Source organism: Apteryx rowi, unplaced genomic scaffold (assembly GCF_003343035.1).
Source record: "Apteryx rowi isolate R43461 unplaced genomic scaffold, aptRow1 scaffold_151, whole genome shotgun sequence".
Taxonomy (NCBI): Eukaryota; Metazoa; Chordata; class Aves; order Apterygiformes; family Apterygidae; genus Apteryx; species Apteryx rowi.
In genome coordinates this window covers 582770-607283 of record NW_020447764.1, presented here as the reverse complement: position 1 = coordinate 607283, position 24514 = coordinate 582770, and the positions used below count along the sequence as shown (strand labels likewise).

The 24514-nt window shown below is 37.4% G+C and overlaps 1 protein-coding gene across 3 annotated transcripts in view; it reads right to left on the bottom strand.

Annotated features, from left to right (window-relative positions):
* Positions 1-24514, bottom strand: part of ATXN7L1 (ataxin 7 like 1) — a 126907-nt gene that overhangs the window by 71168 nt on the left and 31225 nt on the right. For 2 of the 3 annotated variants that reach the window (XM_026058987.1, XM_026058994.1), the window contains exon 2: positions 12287-12391. The exons of the other annotated variant lie outside the window; for it this stretch is intronic. In XM_026058987.1, the coding sequence (XP_025914772.1) occupies positions 12287-12391 (105 nt within the window). The remainder of the gene's footprint in view (positions 1-12286; positions 12392-24514) is intronic. 3 annotated transcript variants of the gene reach the window in all.

The following is a 24514-nucleotide window of genomic DNA, read 5'->3' as shown; positions in this document are numbered from 1 at the left end:
TCCCAACCAAAAAAAGGTGGTATTTCTTCATGCAGTATACGGTTAAGTTTTGAAAACCCTTCCTACATGACCCTAGCTGCTAAAAGTTTACACTAAGTTCACAAAGCAATGCATCAATAAAACTGTTTAGCAGCAAAATGACAGAAGACTACCCTTTTGTTTTTAAGGTTCAATTTTTTGCTATAGCATTTCTATATTCACCTAATTGAATTTTCATCTAATGGAAAAGTATGCTTTACTTTAGGTTACTGAAAGAAAAGTTATCCTGTTCTAAAGTGACCTAGAGCCAAACTATCAACATTGACATAGGTTTTGAACTTCTGCAAAGTTATTTTTGAGTACATCCTCTTCTGTTTTATTGCAGACAGTTTCTGCATCAAGGCTGTAATGACTTCACGCAGGTTTTTAGTTAATGGACAGCAAAAAGCTACTACCCAGAATACGCTGCTCTGTGCCGTGCGGCTCTCTACAGCTGTAAGTATCAGTGCCTGCCCATGCCTTTCTTGCCTGTGCAGAAACGCTGAAAAGCTTTCCTTCTCATTTCGACATTCCCACTACATGCATCTGGCATTAGATAGTGACAAAAAGATTAAACAACTGCAAACTAATTAATCCCTTGTTGTCCTAACCAATTAAACCCCCCTGTTTTTACCCCTAACTTACAGTTTTCATGTACCTAATGTTGCCGAATGAGAAACCCCTGTTTGGGCTTATTTGGACACCTGCAGAACTACTTGCAAGTTTGACAAACCTTAAAATACGTGCAAGGATGCATTGGACAAAGTTCATGCTATCCAACCAAGAATCAAACACTAAATCAAACTGAAAACATGCACGATCAACATAAAACTTGTAATTACTGTTGGTCGAGAACTGTTCTATGTTTTAGCTTTCACAGACAGATTCCTGTTTCAGTATTTCAACATAAAGGCTGCATCAAAAACCAGACTCCTCCCTGCAAACCTTCTCCCCACAAACTGACTTAAAATATGAAAAGATTTTTCAGTCAGCAAAAGCTTAAAACTATACTGTTTAACCCCCCCCCAAAATCCAATTAGATATTAGTAAACCACAACACGCATGATATACTCAACATGAGAAGATGACCCTATATAATACATGATCTATCCAGAGAGAACAAAAATAAGGAATTGTATAAAATAATAATAAACTAATGCTCGATTTAAATGTATTTTCACATATGCAACGCTTGATATTTTATGTAAGGAAGGTATTAGGTATACTTCACTAGATGCAGAGCAGACGCTAGGCATGGTGAAAGATTATTTCTCAGAAACAAGAAGTGTGTCCAAAAAAAAAAGGGGGGGGGGAATTTGTTATTTCCGAGAACACTAATTAAAGAAAATGTTCCTGGTCAACAGCATCATTAGTTTCACAAACAAAAATAACTAATGAGGCAGATTTCATTTAGGCATCTTTACAATAGGTAGATTTTGGTGTAGGGAGCTAAATCAAATATTTAAAATTGAATCAAAATCAAAATAGATACCTCATGAGCTGAATTAGTTGCCCATCATCATTTGCCTAACATACTTTAAACAGTTCTTTCATTACGTCTCGTAGAATGTAATTCATTACTCTGTCTAGATCAATGCAACAATTTTAGTTTAAAAACAGAAGCCTACAGTGCTTCTAACATACCCGTAATGATCAAATATATTTTAGAACAAGGCCTAATTCAATATTTTTGGATTATACTATGACAATTATTACATTAATATCACTAGTTGAATAGAATAGCATTAAGCTATTAAGATCATTATATGAATCACTACAGGCTTGTGAAATAGGAAACACACAGAGGAGCTTCAGCTATGTTTGAAATGAGCAGAATTTTAAGTACAGTATTTTATGCATGCAAATAGGATGTTTTGAACAGATTTGGCACTATTCAAGCACCAAAAGATTGTATACTACTATTACAATGAAATAAACAGAACTCACTGGATTTTACACATGAACTTGTGACACACACACTTGCATATTTGAGGATAAAATCACATCAAAACAAACAAGAAGAAATATTTAAAAATTAAGAAGGTATAAAAAAAAATCCGGAACAAGTATTATTGAACACTGCAAAACAGGTATCTAAAGTAGATTTGCAAGGTTGGTACTAACCAGCTTATCATAGTTGAATTGTCCTCTATTAAAAAAAAAAAAAAAATTAAAAACATCAAATCAGAAAAAAAAAAATTCTACGTGAAAGGCATTAACATAACTGCTTCTGATGCCGAAAAATACAAAGCTCTTAAACTACAGCTCAGTATTTGATTTGACTTGATACAATCTCCAATTTCTATCCACTGCAGCCCTTTGAAAAAGGACACCTCGCTATCCTATCGCCGACATGCATGCAAAGGGACTCGTCTCCCGCACTGCACCGTAAGTCAGCTGCAGGTGCTAGAAATGGCTACGGAAAGAGCAGCGGAAAGCAGGATTTCAGAGCATCAGAAGTACTTCTGGAAAGCAGCAGACTGCCACGCCAGGTTTCTTTCCACTCACCACTGCACATACCAGGGTAGTCTCGCACTAGCAGCTGTGAGGGCCAGAACAGTCCTAACTATTTTCAGTTTTGCCAGGTTTTAACAGGTTATGATGGAAAGTGTTGAGCAACCTCAGCAGGTATATTACAAGTCTTCCCCATCCCTCTCCCCTCCTGCCACAACCGCCATCCCTCCAGCACCGAGGCGGTCGGAAGAATGACGCACCGAACTCAGCCCTGTAAATTATAGCATATAGGAGATTAAACTTAAGCCTAATGCTACAGTCAACCTTCAACAGCTGAGTTCTATAAACAGATACTCCTTAAAAGAAATCCTTACTGGTTACTATTTAAAACCCCATCTCTTAAAATCTTGACTGAAATGAATTACCAGTGATACCTATCTCCCATCAATGCCATGACAACAACGAACAGTACAAGTATATACTGTATCATTTAACACAATTTATGTGCAGTTAAAAAAAATATATAACAGCTCACCAATCAAACACTATTAATGAACACACTACACAAAAGAGATAATGCATATTATAAATTAGCTTATGCATAAACTAGACCAATGCACTTTCAGTACTCTGAAAAGCCCAAAATCATTATTACTCCTTAAGTCTACTTCCTACGTAGAATTATTTAAGATCAGCATTAGGAAATTACAGCACAATCAAGGAACAGTAAAAGGCACAACTTAATTGAGGAGATTAGGGAAAGGACAATCAATCATTATTTTATTTCCACATTTTTCAATTTCTTGCATAGGTCCCTAAATAGGAAAGAGGGGAAAAAAGGTTACTAGGTTTGATGGCTGTTGAATACTCCCTGTTCCCTGATGTACAAGCCTCAGAGCTTGAAAGTGCCAAAATGTTCATGCCTTCTCATTCAAAGAATCTTTTGAATGGAAAAAAATGGAATTATTGAAACTATTTAATCTATTTATAGAGAAACAAAAACCTGTTAATTTTTAAAGTGCCTAAGTTATAAGTGGGAAGCTCACAACAGCCCCAAAATGCTATTCATTGATCTTATGTATCTATTCCTCTATCCAAAATTCTGTTTTAGGCTCTCTCACTGATCATAAATTAGCAACAAACAAGACAGCAGCAGAGGAACGGTAGTAGAAAAAAAACATATATATACACACACTTTTATATATATATATATATATAATATATATATATAATATATAAAAAAACACATATATATAAACTATATAAAATTAGCAAATATTGTGCTGCTTGTTTCCAAACACGTATCGGCAGGTCTGAACTCGGCTCCACTCGTAATTCCCACGCTAGACTAAGAGAACACAACGAGCTCCCTCCAGCCTCGAGCAGACCGCAGCGACCCGGAAGGGAAGGACGTGCCATGTTTCCTGCTGCTCTGAGCAGAGGCTGCACCTTTTTCAGTCCCTGTCACAGTATTTCCCTTGGATCTCAGTGTTATTCTCTACACTCAGCATTATTTATTTTGTCCCATAGATCTCCAATGCAAAAAGCATTCACTAGTCTTGTTTTTGCCTGGGTTACGGTTTGTCTGGTGGTTAGGGCCATCTCCTCTCCTGGAGGTGGGAGACCAGAGAATAGCTCCCAGGTGGTAAGGTTACTAAATACAAATCTCTTGCTTCCTGGTCAAGTAACTACAGAGAAGGCAGGATTTTTTTTTATTTTTATTTTTAATGAACATGGCCTTACTATTGTATCTTCTGCTGAGCTGTACGCGGTACACATAGGAAAAAAACAAGTTGTTTGCAGTTGTGGATGAGCAGAGTAATCAATACTGAGGTGCCCAACACTCCTGGGCATGTAAGCAGCTAGGAAGGATTTTTGCTTATTGCTTGATCTGAATCAAGTACTAAAAATTCAGTTGATTAGCTTTTAGGCATCTAAGCACTTTCTTTGGATCTGGCCAAAGTCCACTAGCAGCTAAGGTCTAGAGCTGTTCTCTCAAAGGAGTAAAACGAAGAGAGAGTTTGCATTTCTGTATCTATTCAGAGACCCAAGAATTGCTATGACAGTCTAAAAATAGAGCATTCCAAAAGGGTACACAGGGAAAGAGATGATTAATTTAAAGGCCGTGCTGTTTTAGTTTAGCCTCGGCAAGGCTGACATTCACCCTACCTGGACTGTCCATGCAGTGCTTTACCATTTAAGTTCTACAGGGATGACGCAGAAGATGGATGGTGGCCTCAGTTTCATGCAGTTTAAAGCAAGTGAAATGAGTTACAGACAAAATCAGTATATCCTATGCAATTGCACAAGTACAGTTAAAATGAGTAAGATGAGCACAAAATAGTCAAATCCTTCCCCCCTCCCAAAGAAAAAGCAAACTTGGGTTCTTGCCAGTCCAACTGCTAACACTGAACAACTGTTGCCATATTTACCAAAAAGCTGGAGGGATGAGAGTAATTTTCATTATTTTAATTCTCTTATGCATGCAACCGAACCATGTAACTGACAACCAGAGCATTAGCTGATGAACAACAGCACCATATCACAAGTTTTGACAAGGCTGTGAAAAATCACAGCAACAGAAGGGAGAATCACTCAAAATGCCATTGTCCCAGAAGGGCACAAGAACACTTGCACTGAGAAAGGTCAAATGCAGTAGATGAAATACAAACAATGACAAAACCCCCAAATATCTGTATTTAACAAAAGCAAGGCATTGAATAATTGGAAATAATATCAAAACTGAGAAGAATCTATCAAATGCGATAGTGATACCAATATCAAAATCCTGATGCAAAAAAAAGATGTCAGCTACTTGATATGTTCCAGCTCTTGTTAAGTAAGCAAATCATTCTCATTCACACGATAAGCTTAGCCTTCTTTCGTTAAATCATGGTTCATTAAATTATAACATGCAACCATTCCAATGCAAAATAGCTAGTCTGAGTAATTCAAAATATATAAACTCTCTTACAAAAATAATTATGATCTGAAAGGGAAAATAATTGATTTATAATCTTCAGTGCTCCATTACTTTGTAGCTTGTTTTTTCTTTTAAATGATGCTTATACAGCCAAATAGAAGGAATAAAAAGGAAATATCCTTTTCCACCTTTCATGAGGACATGAATATGTCATCACAAGAATATATAACTCAGAAGTAATGAAAAATCAAGGAATGGTATTTTTTCAAGTAATAAGAATTTCTACCTCTTAATTAGAAACCTATGTTAGAATAACCTTAGAGACAGGAAAGATAGATAGCAATGAACTTGCAATAAAAAAAATTAAAAAGAGAGATCTTCACAGCCATTTTTTCTCAACAAAGCATAACTGGTCACTTCTATACACTATGTCATCAAATGGAGCTCTGAACTATTCAACTCATTAAGATAGCATCCACATTTTTGGAAATTGTTCCAGAGTATGTTTGGAAACTTTCTTTGATGGTTATACTACAATTGTTCTTTAGCTAAGCTAAATTATTTTAAATAATTCAAAAATTGTTAAAATTTTAATTTAATTAAATCCCCCCAACTTCACTTTTAACACTTTCCCCTCATTAATTTACTTCCTCATACTAAAATAAAAAGTAAAGTTAATTTGACAAGCTCTCTATATCTACACTGCTTGTTCTTCACTATTCTGGAGCTACCTTTTATATGATATTTTCTTTTTAACAGGAAAAGGCCAAAGTTAACAAGCCTATTATTGTAAGGAATATTTTTGAAAAATAACCAGAACTGTATTTGACACTCTTTAGTCTGGTAAAAGATTAACGCAATATAAAAATATCAAGCTTTATTCTGTCTGGGGCCAAAGGAACACAGAAACATCTCCTGAGAAATGGTATGGGTCTCATCTTAACAAGTAAGAGACAGGCTGTCACAGAATTTGAGTTAAGAAAATTCATATGGCCAGACTGCTCTGCATAGATTGCTATCCTAAAAAACTTATAGAAAATGGATATAATGGAGGGGGGAAAAAAATCCAACAACAAAAAGCAAGAACATTACGGTACCTCCAAGATGCTCTGTTGTCCCCAAAAACATTCTACACAAAACTAAAATCCTCCCCACAGCAAGTACAGTTAAGTTTGCTACAAGCTATACAACCAGGCTGATGTCTCATTTCAAACTGCTTTATGGAGAAATAAATACAACTAGGTGTTCACTCATTAATAAAAATCTAAGATGCTGTACCACTGCAACAAGCCAGTAAAAGTGCTATTCACAACAACTGGGTTCAGAAGCAAGCAACACTATTTCAATCCCATTTTTTAATTCTATGATACACCATTTTCAAAATGTACAGTAATACTGAATGACCTCAAGAAATTATTTGATTTTTTTATAGTTTACTCAGCAGTCTATAAAGCCAAGTCTCTCTTTCAGTTGGCCTTATGACACATGTACACGAATGGTTTAATCCTTGTAAATGGATGTAAATCCTTATCCCAGAGATATAAGGACATGAAACTCTTAAAAATAGTTCAGTCTTTGCCCAACCTAGAACCTAGGACAGATCTACTACTTTGCAACACTGAGCTTCATGCTGTGTTTATTCAAAGACTCTCAAATTTAGCAAGCCAGTCCCCCAACTAGCCAGGCCTGCTTATTTTACCTTTCTGATTACTACTGGTCTAAGGTTGTAATATGCATCACTTTCCATTTAAAAAGCCTGAACCACAAACATATTTTTCTTTTTTCTGACTGATATTCCAGGAATCAAACCCTTAAAAGTTAAATAACATCTGCCTCTACAATCTTCACAACTTCCCTGTGCCATCAAGGACAGCTGCCACATGTCTAGAAATCAGAGACAAATGCAACATTGGGTCTTCTTATGCTCTACAGAGAGGCAAACGCCAACAAGTGTTCAAGAGAGGTGTCACAAAGCACAAATGTTCACTCAACTAAGCATCCCAGCGCTGCTCCAAAGCCAAGACCTTCAAGTTACAGTACAGGGAAACAAGAGACATAAAGCACAGGTCTGGCATGGGCCTAAATCCTTACTGAGAGGATACGGACTGGATCTTACTGGGGATATTAGTAAGAAACCACACATGGGAGATTCTGGGATAGATCTCTACAAGTCCTTGTCAGCAGCAATGAAGACACCCCATGATGTAGCCTTCAAGAGCTAAAAAACAGTAGTGGCTTTTAATGCTTTCTCATTTCATTGTCTCCATTACAACTTTAAAGCTGCAATTCAAGACATGTAAAATAATACATTTTACAGTAAATAGGACAGTTTAAATTACCTCAAAGTCTACTGACTGAGGTGTTCAGTATCACTGACTTTAAAGGCATACTCCTGCATGACCCAATTAAACAAAATCCAATCCACCAAATTGATTCCAACGCTCGACAGGTGATGAAATTCTAAATAAAACTAAGACTGGAAATTAAATATTCCTGCTTCACAGAATCTGTTGAAGTGATCTGTTGATTTCACTCTCTTAACTGACTGCAGCCAGATCCAGTGCGTCGCAGTGTCTCTTGATGGATTATTGATATCATACCATAATGTAGTGAGAGATTATTCTAGCCCCAAGCAGCTTGCAGTTGATCTGTTTTCTAATGCAAGATTTCTATCATTTTCTCCCCAGATAATACAAATACAGATCTAAGTAATAAGGCAGAATGTCCAGCCCTTCTTTAGATCTTACTCAATTCTTATCAAGATGATTATATATTAGTGGACACGTCAGTTACACAGTACATAGTACTTTTAACAGCTTCATTTTTTTTTTTAAGAAGAGTTGTTTTATAATAATCACCAAGGCCTCCAACAACCCTTCTGTCTTCTGAAGCTTCTTTTATATAGTTTAAAGCACATCACCTTTTAAATAACATATTTCATCTATATTTTTAAAGCTCTTCTACAGGTCTTTCAGCAATATCCCAGTGTACCTTTCTTGAAACAAGGCTGATTAGATTAAGTACAGTCTTCAAGGGGATAACACCATCTATCAATTATTTTCAGTATTTTCCATTTCTTTTAATGCAGTCTACATTGTTTGCTTTTTAGGTCCTTTTTGAGTTTAGCCTTTTAAAGCAAGCAATTCAGAACTTTACTCTCAATTGCCCAGCGTAACAGAGGATTGTGATAACAAAGATGAAGCAAAAGAAACTGCGTAAATAATGAAATAATGGAGAAAAGAGAAAAAGAAGAAAGGCCAGGGATTCACGGGATCTTTGCAGCTTATGGGCAACATGCTAGTACTGATGTTAACTGGTTACTTACAAAGAGCTCAAAAAGTTTCTTTCACCATGGACTGCTTTACCCTTGTCTGTAGTAAACTCCCTGCTTCATCATTTTGTCCCTTTGCTTAGTTTTAGTATATCCTTCCACAGTTCCTTTCAGTATCCTCAGTATTGTTCACAGGACGCATTCATTGCAAATTCTTCCACCTTTGCTCTTTATACTATTGTTCTTCATATTAAAACCTAAACATCAACCTTAGCTACAGAATCCTGAGACACTGAGCTGTTAACCTTCTGCAGTTTTAAAGGCTCAGGTTTACAATCCTATCTTTTGACTAAAAAATATATTGTCAGCCCATGTTTTGACTTAACCTCTTAGTATAAGAAGCACCATTTTAAGCTTTAAAAGAACAAGCAGATAAAAAAAATGCAACTAGATGTAGAGTCACACTATCTATGCTTCTTTTTAATTAAAATTTAATTCTTCATAGGAAGCACTGAAAACAGGATACTGATGAGAGTATAATTTTAAATAATTCATCTCAGACAAAATTCTGTTAAAGGTTTTGTGTTTGTGAGGAAACTAAGTTACTGTCTATTACCTTAACCATAATACTCTTAAAATGAAGCATCTATCTGCAGTGACCTATCCTATATTAAGTGGTTGCTGTATCTAGCACTACGGCATCTCAGTTTCTCACAATCATACATTCTTATCAACAAAACTAAATCTCATTGAGTCTCATTCAAAACTTCTGCATGATAACAGCAGATGCAAAAGTTCTCTGCAAAGTTTCAACCTCCCTAAGTTTCTCCTAATAAACAAATCTCACGACCTTTTTTCAGACTACCTGTTTGTGACATACTTAAGAAGTTTTTGTTGTCTAGCTGGCTGTTTAAATTCCCTTGGCCATCTTAATTTCTGCCTTACAATTACTTGTCATTACTTATACTCTTATTATTTCTTTCCTGTGCTGTATTTCTACTCTATAGATAAGCCTGCAGGCCCAAACTCTTATGCTGCTTACCTTTCAATGACGCATTTTTTACCTTTTTGAGTACGCTTATTTTGTAGCCTAGCATTTTTCAGAAAACATTATTTCAAAGGCCCTTAATATAACAACCTAAATCTCAATAACTTTACAGCTGATAGATTTCACATTCATTTTCCCCTCCCTTCCAAATTTTCCTATCTAGTTTTGAAAATGAAGCCCCTAAAGATAAACTTGGCTTCCCAATTTTATGACTTGCTGAAGCCAGAAGTTTCTTCTGCCTTCTTCAAAATATAAGTCTTTTGCCTTAGCATTGGTGACATATGATGCCATATTTGAACCATTAATGAAATACTTATACAATATGATATAATGCATATTATGTTCAGGCCAAAACTGCGGATCCAAGCTCTCCTATGAGTGCTGATAACTCTTCTCCCTCCAGTGTAGGTCCCAAGACACTCTAGCCATTTTGGAGTCAACACAGGAAAACTCCTTCTGCAGGTCCATGTGTGGTTGGAATAGATTCCCAAGAATGGAGAGGAGGAGACATTTCTACCAAGTCTGCCTTTCAAACTGGTTTTGCAGAAAGAAAACACTGTGGGAGAACCTCTGAACCGCACCGCGTTCTGCCCTTCCCCTCTGTCCCGAGGGGGCAGAGCTCCAGGATCAGCTGCACTGTGGTGGCTGCTCAGCTCTTACAAGGAACATGACTCCTAGGACAGAAGGTGAGGAGAAAAACCTTACTTTCAGTATAAACCTTGGCTTGATAGTGAGGTTCACTACCCTCCTAGCTGACACACAACCCTGTGAGCATGAGATGTGTCACTAGGACCAACATATCAAAGCCTACAACTCAACTCAGTAACTAAACTAAAACTAAAAACACAGCTTTAGGTTCAGTTGCTGTTTTGCCTATGTAATCCTGTACCAACCTTGACTATCAGATAAAGAAATCAAAACACTGATCTAGCATTTCAATCAACACTTCTAGTAGTTCTCTATACCTGTTGCACGAAAACAGGACCAACTTTCATACTACTACTCCCCAAACAAGCATGCCATGACCAGAAAAAGCGTAACTATGAAAGGCTACAGCAAGTCATTTTTCAATGGTCATTAGTCAGGAATTCAGCAACATGTGTTATAACGATTTTTCTGTTCAGTAGCACATCTTTTATTAATGCACCAATTTAGTGCATGGTACCCACTGTACTTATGACCATATGCAGAGAAGCTTCTCTGTCACTGAAAGAACCATAAAATACCTGAACCTAGGCAGGAAGAAACCACATATAAAACTATGCGTGAGAAAAATATTTAAGAAAAATGACTCATTAAAACTCTGGATTCTCTTCCTGCCAAATAATTAAATTAATATTCCATTCTCCCAGTATATTAATGCTTTCAGATCTTTTCTTATTCACTGGATACCAAATGCAATTTACTTTTTCACAATTATTTAAATCCAGGTCAAAGGTACTGTTGAATAGTACAACTGCCTTTCGACATGACTGCAATTGCTTCTGGCTGGTCATTAGCAGTCCATCCATACAAAACCACAGTAATATTTTGGTAATCTCTCCTCCAAAGCAAATAAACTTATACATTTTCTGTTCATTCCACTTATGTTTTCACTTACTGAGTTGCTCTGTTACCGAGAAGAGTGAAAGAGACACAGAATTTGTGAAGTCTATTTGTGGTATTTAAGCAAGTAAAATCTTTCTGGGTCATTCATTTTTGACCTTCTTAATGTATTTCACTAATCCCATCTTCAGTACTAGCTACCATTCATTATCATGCAATCACCTACAAACTAACAAAATTAAACTGAATTTTAAGAAGAAAAATTAAAAACTCATACAAAGCTAACCACTTCAGTCACATTTTGCAATCCTTTTAAAAAGACAGAAATAAACTTCTGGACAAATAATAAATAAGTCGGATCTTGGGATGAAGTTTTTCAGGGAATATTACAAGTAGTTTGTTAATCAATTAAAAAAGTCTTTTTCTAACTAAATAAGTTTTACTTACAAAAAAAAATCTAAAAATTGTCATCTTGCTGTTGTCGTACTGAGAAATACATATCTGCATATTTCTGCAGCTTCTCAAATTAACATTTTCAAGAGAAAGTTAACAAGTTTGACTTAATATATCATTCATTAAAAAAATTAAACCCTATGAAAAATATAAAAATAAACCCTATAAACCCCTATCTGTAAATCCCATCTTAAAACCATCCATCATAACATCCAAGTTCTAGTTAACATAGACCTGCATCACAGATCTCACTGTGTAGCTTTGACAAAAGACAATCCAATGTTACCTCATAATAGTTTTAACCTAGCTACTATCTAACAGGATTTCTTTATTGTAATAGGTTAACTTATTATAATTTGTTCAATTTGAAAAGCCCAACTTCTAGAACAATTATTTTAACTTCTTTTACAGGAAACATGCCTATTTGAAGGCATTCCTGATATCTTCTGTGGAAAGAACCCAAGATAACCAGAAAAGTCTATCTGCAATGCCTCTGTCATGATCATATGCAATGATTCTTGAGAATCATACGCTGGTTTGGCACTGTAATTCAGGAAAGAAAACATTCACTTACCGCAGTGCGACTGGAAAACCTGTGGCTTGACTACCTGATTGCAGATATTGCACACTACAAGATAGAAATCATCATGAGCTGGATAATGGCCAAATAAGTGCATATCTGTGGGAAAGTTAAAAATATATACAAGAATTAGAAATTATGCTTTAAAGAATATATTAAGAAAAAAAATGAAAATACTGTAGGGCCACTACTACTATATTAATTAACACAAAGCAAATTTACACATTGCTCCATAAGAGCTTCTTACTAGGTTAAGAAATTTTTTTCCTCTTCTGGGTGCCAAGGTCCCCTATACTTAAGATACAATCACATCACCTCATTCTGAGCCAGAATACAGGCAGTAATATCCTTGTCTTAACACTGACTGCAGAGAAGTGAACTAAACATTTCTACACTGGCCAACTGCAGAAACAATAAAAGAATGCATCTCTTAACATCTCTGCTAAAGGTTATTTTAGAAAACATGGTGCATGAGTTATGCTCTATGTTAGAATATTCTAAGCTTGACTACAGATCATCAGAGAAAGTCTCATGCTTAAAAGCTAGTTATTTGACCAAGGTCAAGGATACTACAGCTTAAAATACAGTCAGGAATGCCACCCCAGTTTTGACCCAGATGTCATGACTCTGGGAAGAAACAAAGATGGTGAATGAGGTACTTCTCAGTGAAAGCACGAGGAATTTCATGAAATCTATCAATGGGTACAGTCAAATGATTAGAGGCACTTAATCCTCACAGCTGAGATACAATAATGCAACACATGCAATCTTAAGCCATTACAAACACAGAATAAAATGGGTTTGCTTTAATTATACTGAAGGCTTAAAAGCTTTAAAATTACAAGTGAGTTAACTTGTGTCACTTTGCATTGCTACAACTTAAGAACAAGCTGACATACTCATTCACCACGTTTCAGCTTAGAGGGCAGTAACTCCTTAAGTCACTCTTGCTCACTGGTGTGAGATCATGTTACCGCACCCAGTGCTGCTAAATGAAGGTGTCTACACCAGACAGGTGGTTACTAATGCAGCACCAGCCACACAGATCACACCACCCCTCAGAACGGGGCAGTGACCTTTTTATTTAAAGGCATCATAAAATGGCACTCCAATGTTAGTTAGCAGCATCAGAAGTCTATCAGAGAACCTGCGAATGCAACTTCTGACTCCGACTGAAATAGCAGCTTGGCAGTATTTAAGCAGGCAAGGCACATAAGCAGGAGCAAAACCAAAAAGATCCTCAGTGTGAAATGCACAACAGCAGCTATGATTGGTAAACACATCAATGATTAATTATTTCTCCAGTAAGTTTTTGACATAAATCATCTTTCTTTAAAAATAGCCATTGTTTTCAAAGGGTAACTGAAACTGGTAATTTATTTCATTAGTTATTACTGAAAACAAACATTCTGAATTATTTTGTCCTGTTTACTATTTCGCCCTATTTATTAATTCTGCCCTGGCCTGTATCCGCTGCATAAGACATCCCACCTGAGTAATAACACCATTCCTTATGGTGGCAGTGCTCGGAGGAAAAAGCAACAAGTGTCTTCAGTCCCTGAGAAACCAGCACAGGGACAGGGCAACCACTCTCATGCTAGTTTAGGCAGTATCACAAGGAGACCCAAAGATTCTCATTCAAGTATCCTTGGGCAGAAACCAGCACTGCTGACCCTTAGGTACATGACGGTCTGAGCAGAAGTGAACATCTGCTCTATCCCCAGAGAAGCAAGTGCCTCCTCTGGTACTACTCTTACCAGGTTATGAAATCCCGTTGAAAGATTAACTAATTATCACCTCTTACCAGGATTAGTCTTGGACTAACCAAGTCTTCAAATGCATTACAAACAGATGAGTGCTATCAACAAATTCCATGTAAACTTAAAGTATTTCATTAGTGAGATATAACAACTTTTGTAATTTCTTGCTTTGGTTAGTGTTAGTGCTGATGAAGCCAAAACCACATGCTTGGATTAAATCCTCCCTGATGGTACTGGTAAAACAAACAAACAAAATCCTAGCCAGGCACTAGGGCAGGCCTGTTAGTTTTACTCTTGCTTTTAATATGGTAATTTTTAAATTCTGGAAATAATTTATGCTACCTTAGCCTCTGGATTAAGCCAGTGATCTTAAAAATCACTTTACACTGGCAATTCTTAGCCAAGGATCTGTTTCCAATTGGGAACACACAGATTCCCACTGACAGCCTTGTAAACTCCACAGAAAAGATTATTCCTCCAAGATATAATTTGACACAAACTCTCAGCTCAAGAACATGCATTAATTATATTTATAAAATATTTCAAAAATGGTTAAAATGGTTAAAACATCTCAACAACTTAGAATAATTTTTTCTATTGTTCGAATAGTCCAGAAATTATTTTGCTATAAAAACATACAGACTTTGCCCTTCGCAAACATTAAAGATATTTAAAAAGCTGCATCTTTTTTCTGTTCTAAATTCTTCAAGTCCACTTAACCCTCACAGCTCTATACTGGACTTCAAAATATGCCTAGGTCTGAGGCATATGAAGTCTGGCTGGGTTGCACTGAGTTTTATGAGGTCTGACAGTAACTTATAAAAACACATAAGGTATTAATACTGCAGGAATCCATCCAAGGACACAGACAGAATTAGAAATCAGGTTAGCTCGCAGGATCACAGAATCATCTATATTTTCACCAGACGCTATGAAGGAGACAGAGCGGTGAAGGAAAGGTGCTATTATTGTGACCACACTGCACAACCGTGGCAAACAGCACAGCACAGCACTGGGGAAAGAGCAGGTTTCAGGGCTTTTTTAAATGATTTTGAAATGGCAGAAGTTGAGACGGCAAAAAACCAAATGGATATATAGGAGAACATACCAAAACAGCACCATGATAAACACGCACCAAAACGATGCGGAGATGCAGTGCATGACATTAGGAAAGGCAGCGCTGTGGAAGTTTTCTTCAATTTGAAGATTCTTAGAAATAATCCAGCAGAGGTGCAAATCTCCGTGGTAAATGCCAGTCTTCTGACATTAAGCCTGATGTTATTAGTTACCTGTCACAGGTCCACTTAAACTAATCCAAAAATCTCAAGGGCTGATGACAACAGTTTGGAAATCAGAAATATAAAACAGGTACCATAAGCAAATTATTGTGGTTATTTAATCACAGAGGCTAAAAAATTAACTAAACACTCTCTTTCAGACATGATTCCTTAAAAATTTGTTACAGAAGAATTTGTAAAAGGGAAAATTTGTCAAGTCTGGCAAAAGCTCAAAGAGGTTTAACTCACCTTAGCAGTTCCACTGATGTTAGCAGGATTGGCACAAACCAATTTTCGAGATTAAATTCACAATTTATGACCACCTACACAGTACACAAATTTTTTTTTAATTAAAAATCGTACCAAGCATTAATATTGTCTCCCCAGAAATTCCACTCAGGGACTCGCTTTACTAGGCACGACAATATTACAAATGCAATCCATATCATGGAGAATTGACAATGAAGAAAACAAGGAAAATATGAAATGAAAAGGGAAGTAGAAGACATAAACAAGTACATGCATTTTTATCCACATTTTCTGGTTTTTATAAGAACTGTTCAAGGCTACTGCGTGCTGCAGGCAAAACAGTCTCAACTCAGGGAATTTCACTTAATTTGTTACCAATTAACAAACTTTGAATTACCCTTTTGGGTATTCAGAAACAGAGACATAAACAATTAAACAAACACTTCAGGAAACACCTTTGCTCAGGCTCAGCTCTGCTTGAGTCTCCCCTCGAGGGCAGCCTCGCCCCCTCGTTTTCGCCCGGGGGTGCACTGGGGCCCCTTGGCACAGGAGGTGGGGTCAGTGCCCAGCAGTTTCCTTCTGCCGCTCCTCCTTGGTTCTTACTCTTTTCCTTCTGCCGCCACCTGCCTCCCGTCTCGTTTCTCCAGACATGTCTTCACGTTCCTCCTCTCATGCCTGCTCTCACGTGGGTCCTCACACGTCCCCTCCCGAGTCCCCTGCCCTGGCGGCTACTGCCCTTTCTTAAATACGCTCAAGTGGTGGTGCCGCGTGCTCCTCTGAGCGGTTGCAGTTTTGGTGCACGATGCGCTGTTTTCATCCTTTTCCCCCGCGTTGGGGACCGGTGTGGGGCAGTTCATGGTCAGCTCCCACACAGACCCCCCTGCAACCAAAGCCCTGCCATCTCTGCCCAATACACCATGTCCTACTCAAAGTAACAAGGGCTCAGTGGTTATTTTGGACACTGGCATTGTCAAATGGCCAAAATCAGATTGCACGCACAAGGTCTAGATTGTTCTTCAACAAGGTCCGTGGCCTCCCTGAAAAAGACTTCATCACCTAAAGGGAACATTCACACCTCACCACCTGCTTACTGGAAAACAAAGATTATCTTTTCAGAAAAGGTTAATTTTGGAGAAGAAAATACCTCTTTTCAAGGGTAGGTTGGGAAAGACTTCTCCATGGGATAAGGAGGAAAGAGCACAGAAGACGACAGCAGGTATCTCAGAATAAGGTGAGCAACCATCAAATAACACTGAAATCATTGTTCAAGTACACAAAGAACAGGGAAGGACAGAAGGGGGAGAGGGACTGGGAAGCGTATTTGGTTTCTACCAACACTGGGATCCCCATAAAGGGGAAACAAAGTGACCAAAGTCTGCGTTTCCCATCCCAGACGGGCATGATAATCTCCGCCAGAAGCCGTGCTCTGCATGCTTCTTAACTGCAAATACGGGCAGCTGTAAGAATAAGATTGGAAAGAGCTGCCCACCCTTTCTGAAAAGTAAAAGCAGTCCATGGCCCCCATAACATGAGTTACCTCGTTTTACTGGGAGATGCTTTCAGAAGATTTGGAATAGACTCTTGATGGCAAGAAAGAGCAGGTAACTTATATTCCAGCTTTGTGGAAGCGCTATCTAGGCATATTCCACTCCTTGCCATATGCAATCACCATCCCCTCAAAATGAAATCTTTTGGCCAGTCATGCCTGTTGATACCGCGCACCAACAAAAGCCTTGCCTTGCAAATTAACTACCTGACTAACGGGATGTGATAGTGTCCCATATCACGTGAAAAATATCCAAGACAGGAAATCAGAAACAGGGAATGCTGTCTGTAGGAATCCTGACTTTCCTAGATTAAAATCTGAAACCAAATATTACTGTGTGTATACTTTACCATGGTGCTCCGAAATCAAATGCAACTTCTGCTTATAGTTTTTATATTACTAACATGTGCAAACAAAAAGGCAGCTGTTGCCATACGACACAATTTTGGAAGACTTCAACTTGGTAAAACATGCATTTAAAAACACAGATCTCAGAGAAACAAAAGAAAACGTTGCTTCTGCAAACTATGGCACAAACACAAAAATGCAGGTGTCAGATATGACTTTTTATCTTCTACAATAACACACACAGAGGAATTATTTTAGTAACAATCAAACCCGATGACTTATATGAAACTCCTTCCCTGTTTTTATATAATTCATAATCATTTACATCCAACTACATAATAAAACACAGGCTAGAAATAATCCAGAACATTCTTCCACTAAAGAATTAAGGTTGCCGAACAGTAAGACCTCAAAATACCGCATGGGAAATTTTATTTTTAACGATGGTATTTCACTTTACGTATCAATGGCTCCACTGAATGTACATTTAAAGTCTGTTCTGAAAAATATTAGTGAACACACACACACACACACACAAAATATTCAAGCCGCACCTGTTTAAGACTAAAAGAAAAGCTAAAAAGAATGTAGTTGCAATGGAACAGGAAACAAATCCATCTGGATCTTCAGCTCTTGAACATAAAGATTTTTAAAAATTTCTATCTAGAAATGTGCTTAATATTCCCCTTTTGATCCAGAGGAAAGACAAATCTCTGCATCACTCAGAAATGATGAAATGCAGAAAATCTTTCAGTGCATTAGAGTAATTTTACATTTGAGATTACTTTAAAAAAAACTAAGTAATTTGAATGGTGAATTGAAACTTGAAACTGAAACAATATAAAGGTGTCTTCAGAGTATTATTATTAAGACAGCAGTCAAACACACTTGCATAGACAGGATAGTCTTATCTTAGAAATAAATGTCACACTCCTTCCATTTAACAGCACTTTTATTCTCCAAGTATGTTTTTCCTTTGGTTTTCCCTTTTAAGTAAAAACAGGTAAGTTGCTTTAGTAGTTAGTTATCCAGTATCACTTGCATTTATCCCTGAAAATGCCAGAGTCACAGTTGTAACTAAACACAGAATAATTTAAGCTTAAAGAGTTGAATGTCATTTACTCCAAGCCCCTTCTCAAATCAGGGCTAACTTCAGTCAGAACCACAAAATAATGCTCAAGATGGTTTCTCTTCTGATGAAAGAAAAGATAGATCATAGCTGAAGTAACCATAAAATTAAGCAAAAACTAAAATTCAATATTTAGGACAGAAATTACATAGTGTCAAACACAACTGTCATAAGTCCTGACTGATATCCTTTGGGTGTTAACATAGGAAACCAAAGACTCCGCATGCTAAAACCGCAAGTGATTAGTGAGAAGAAAACAAATATTGGACTTTTCAACAATGGCAATAACAAATGAAAGACAACAGTGACCAAGACAAAAAAAAAAAAGATTAGGGAAAAAAACCCAGCAAACAGACTTGACCAGTGTCTGTGCAGTAAAGAGTCCAGGTGGTGACACCTTTAACCAAGAGCAGTGACTTCGAATGGTATGCTGCCTCCCAGCACAGAGCAATCATGAGGATGCTGGCAATCCAAAAGAATGTTGGGAATTTTCCATTAATTACAGTTTATACAGGAAATACCACCCCCATTGACTGAAGATTTCATACTGCACTGCATTATCAAATGACTAGGCATTGTGAAACTGTATTGAAGATGGGAGTGGTGCCTTCCATTTCCAAACACCCATAACGAAAGAAAAAAAATGCTGATAATTGCTCATTAGTGATTAAACAAATATCACAGATCAGTATCTGCATCCTTTTTGGAATAACAATCTGTTTGGAAGAGATTATAACATGAGCTACGCATCACTGACACTAGTATTTTGCATAAGGCATTATACCTCAAAAAGAAAAGAAACAAACATGGAAAATATAATAAAAACTGTTCTTGCAGGATTCTGAAGACTTTTGTGAATTTTACATAGGCTATTCGCAATTCTAGTGTAAAAGAATTTGGCAACACAGAATCAGAATTGCCTGTGCCACCCAGACTAATGAATACTGGAAGAGAAATTCCAAGTTTCACATGTCTAGAAAATATCCTGCATACCCATAATGCCAAGAAATCTCAGTTTTTTTCACATCTTAGAATACCTAGAGGATAATACAGTAGCTAATGCAGGTTTTTCCTCCTAACCCCCCCCTCAATTTCTTACAATTTGCTCATATGGGAGCACATACCCCCATACCTCATGGATTTGGTAGAAGACAGCTCATCTGCTTACGGAGTCATTATTTCACTCTCTGTACACAACTCTGATAAAGTACACCCTCCAACACATAATAAACTGATAAAGTGCTCAGCAACTCTTGTGTGTTTGCAAAGGCATTTAATTTCTTCTGGAATGACTTTTTTTTAACACCATACAACACAACATAAATGTTATTTTGCGATTTTCTGTTTCAAGTGTAAGACTGGCTGCAGTTCTACAAGAGTTAGGCACTGGTATGGCAAATTCAATATGACTCTTAACCAGGAGAAAGGTAACAAAAGCAAAGAAAAAGAAAAAAAAACACCCAGGAAAAAAATGTATTCTACAGTTTAACTCCCTGAACCATCCCACTTCAGAACCAGATGAACACTACTATAAGCGTAAGGGAGGGAGAGGTAATGTGTAGCTCGGCACTGGACAGCAGGAGGACCAACAGCAACCAACAGGACCACGAGCAGTTTAAACCGCTGCAGAACAGCAGCCCTCCTCTAGTTCACTGTAAAATCTGGCACACACATAACTGTGCAACATTAAAGGAACACACTTGGCTCCAAACAGCAGCTTCGTAAAAATAAAGTTGCTTGTCTCTGAATGCTTTGTTGGGAATTAAAGATAGCAGTAACCAAAGGTATTAATTTGTACATCATCTCATTTTACATAATTCTTTGCAAGTTTCTAACACTTCAGATTACTAAACTGATCTTTAAAACCTAGTTCCCATTTCACCATTTAATTTTTCTATTATTTTGTACAATACAACCAGACTGTTTAACTTTTCTCTTTCCATTCCTAAACACAGAGACCTTACTGCCTGCCCTTCATTTAAAGATCCCTGTCGGTTTTTGATTTGAAGAGGGTAGGTAATAATACTACGGAAAGCTGAGCACATTAGGGGAGGGTCACATATCACGCTCAGGTCTGTTTGGATGGTTATGTGGATTTTGATTAACACTAAGTTTTTATACTGGGGGTTTATACTACAGGGTGAATGCAAACATTGATGCTATTAAAATAAAGTTTAGAGGATATCTGCAATGACCTCTACAGCTCAGGACTGGAGCGACAGGAGGATGATCCTGGAAAGGACCCAGGTGGGGCTAAGAGATCTTTCACTGCACAGACCATTCTCAAGTCGGCATGGAAGAATTTAGAGAGCGGAACAAGGCTGAAGGGCAAAGGCAAAACACAGTTTAGCCAGGCGACAGGCAACGAAGCCAGTGTTAAGGAATCAGAAATGTGGCTGAAAGATGAATTAGAGTTAAGTCCTAGGACTGATCACCCATTTCAATTACATAATATTTAGTTTTAACCAGTAAGTATAATCGTAATGCATGGACACTGAACAATTGTAACAACTCTAGCAACGTCAAAACATTGCCTACAAAATTTTAACTGTTCTTAAACTTTTTGTAATGATTAGATTACACTGCAAGGAAATAATCTCAAGGACCATCCTCCTCACATGCTTGGATTTTAAGATCCCTCCAAATTCACATATGCCAATATTATATGAGGAACAAGAGCAACTTCTTACGAAGTATTGTATTATAAAATTGCTTAAGGTCAATATCTGGAAGTAAAAAAGGAAAGAAAATCCTATCATGTGGTAAAGTAGCTTTTACTTTAGGTATTAAGGTCCAAAGACAGAAACACAAAGAAAAAACCCCCAAACTCCCACCCATTGGTTAAATAACTAGCCTCAAAATCAAGGTGAGCAAAATACAAGAAATACTTCCATATGTTTGAAGGGAAAGTAGAAGAGTCATGCAAGTGTACACAGTATCTTCAATTAGACCAACTGTTAAACAGTTAGATCTGGCTTTAAGGAGATGATGTGTGCCCAAAAATGTCTCTGTTTTCCCCTACCAGCTACAGTTGGTCTGATTAAACATACTACCTTCAGCTACAAATTTCACCTTGCTTATGTCTGGAGATCATCAGGACAGCAACATGATTATTAAATGACAGCCAAAAATCAAACATACATTATTTATAAGGACCTAGACTAGGTATTCCATATCCAGAAGCAGAGATGACATTCCACTTGTAGAGCACATGGCACAACTACTCTCAGATTCATGATGCTGGAAAACATTGCAAAGAAGCTTTCATCAGGACACTTTCTTATCCTGCAGAAACAGTGGATTCATTTGTACATGCTCATGTATGTCACTATCAGAAAACCTTGAAAGTGAGCAAGTGTGTCCACACACGTGCACACAAAGGAGAGAGAGTGTGTAGGAGAGTTATTAGTCTCTGTATTAGTCTTCTGATTTCTTAAATTTCCACAGCCAGGCTACAAAGGGAAGAACAGCTGGAAATCTTCACTTCTATCATAATTCAAAGTCAATGTCAGAGGATACACCTTGACTAGAGAGTCTCGAAGAACCACTATATAGTAACAAAACAATTCATTTTTCCTTGAACATGTATCAGCAGAGATCTTGCTGCAAATGTGACCTGTCGGTACAAGTAGTATCCTTCATGGATGACAGGACTAAATCTCAGTTCAGATTGATGCATGGCTCTCCTGAAATAGGCGTTTGACCTTTAGCAACGTGAGATGGCTAAGCTTTTGGATATGCCATATACACTGAAGAGGCAAACAAACAATGAGAACATCTTGGTACTGCAGAAGAAGCAGGGTGAAGATGTGGAGATATCAAAAGCAGGTTTAAATGTTTTAGGCCTTTTTAATATTTTTCTCAAATTTTCTTGTATTTCTAAGCTATGGAAGTACTTAAACTATGAAAAGATATCTGGCACCTCTTCTCAGCTTTCACCACTGGCATTACAACAGTTGATGACTGTCACGAGGCAAAATCTTTGTACTGCTGTCCTTCATTAGTGGAGAGGGCAACCCTCATTGGTACCTGAGATATTAACAGGTTTTAAAAAGCCTACTGGACTACTACAAATGAGTAGAGTCCTGACAGTCTACATATATTAAGCTGTCTAGAGCCAAGGTGAAAAAACAATATTGGTGACAATTAGAACATCTTTTGTTGAATGGAGGATTCAAATACTCCAATCACAGATTAAACTCTCCTTGGTAGTCTGGCACTAGGAGTCTGGCTAACGATGCTAATGGTAAAATAAGGCTTTTTCCCCTTTTCTAAGTGAAGATGACAGTCTTCTCTAAATATACCTCTACAGCAATACTGGCATCCATCCAAACACAGGTGATTTACAACATTGCCAATACTGGCACTGAGCCAGCCAACAAGGCAAATGGTGTTTGGGGGATGGAAAAAGGCTTTTCAGTTCCTTGGAAGTGAAACCTGCAGAATTTGAAGGAGCTAGCTCTGCTTGACAGATGGCAAAACATACCTATTTATGATGACAGAGAACAATTATCATCTTGGGAAGCTGCCTATATACAAGGTATTGTGGCTTATTACCAAAGTCTGTATTAATGCAGGTTATATCCTGGTACCAGTGGACCTGGATCTGCCTGAATTTCACTCCCTGAGTGCAGATTTAACAGGAAAAGAACACTGCTAGCTGCAGGCTGCTGCTTCTCCTCATGACTGGGTAGTTCTAGATCCTCCTTGTCCCTTTTTTTTTTTTAATGTGGTCGATCTTGCTTCTCTTTCTGAGCTTTTCAGTCAGCATCTCGTTTGATTTCTTTCGTTGCTCGACTTATACGAGCAGCAAAGTTTAGTCCAGGAGTTGGTGATCAGATCACAGCACTTGCAAGGAAAGATAAAAAAGGTTTGAGGGTGCGTTCATTTAAACTGAGCAAAGTAGTAACAAATAGGACATTCGCCAAGTCCTACCTTGCTGTCCTGAGAAGAAGTTGAGGGAGAGCTGCAACTGTTACTACCTCCGCCTGACTTTGTATGGGGAAGACTTTAGTTTCGAGCATCTGCTGGCAAAACCTGTCATTCACAGTTAAAAAATACCTAGTGTCACATTTGAGTGGTGTGCACCACTGCAATGGAACCAACAGCAACACACACTCCAAGAGCCCGTTTTATGTACATAACAAGAATATTTCTCTTTCTAAAAGGACACCAGTTAAGACTTTTTTTAAAAGTAAGATAAAAAATATGGAATAGTCATTCAAAAATACAAGAATTTCTGTTCCATAGAAAATGCAGGCCTTACTCTACATCAAAGCAAAACTTGCAAATACTTTTCATAGTCAAATTTAGACATACTTTCTGGCTGACTACCTGAAAGGACAAAATGAGCTATTGCAAGGTTATCAGAATAGCTGAGAAACAGGTAGAGTGACCAGAGAAATTTATTTAGATCTTAGTTCGCCAGAAACGTTACTTCTGATAGCATAAACCATTGCCAACCTTCTCACTTCTTCACCCTGCCACAATCTGTGTTCTGTATTACAGCACAATAATCCTAAGGGCTCAGTTTAACAAATAAGTATTGCTAGTGATGCAGATATGCTATTGCTGGGTATCAGACCAGCAGGGTTTCTACATGGACTTGCTTAGTGTAAAGATTTGATGTTTTCTGTTGTAAATAAATAACCCTCCTTCAAACTACAAAACCAGTGCACTACCCTGACCTACTGTAAAGATGATCTGTAAGCACTGAAGTGTTTTTTCCTTATTTTCCCCATTTGCTAAAACTGTAGCTGTAATGCATATTAAGCGTATTGAAACACAGTTTGAAAAGAAAAAATTTCTCTGATATTTATTTATATTTTCATTGCATCTCTCCCTTTTTTTTTTTTCTTKTTYTTTCTTTTTTTGGGGGGGAAAGGGGGAGGAAATCCTGAATAAATCTATAAT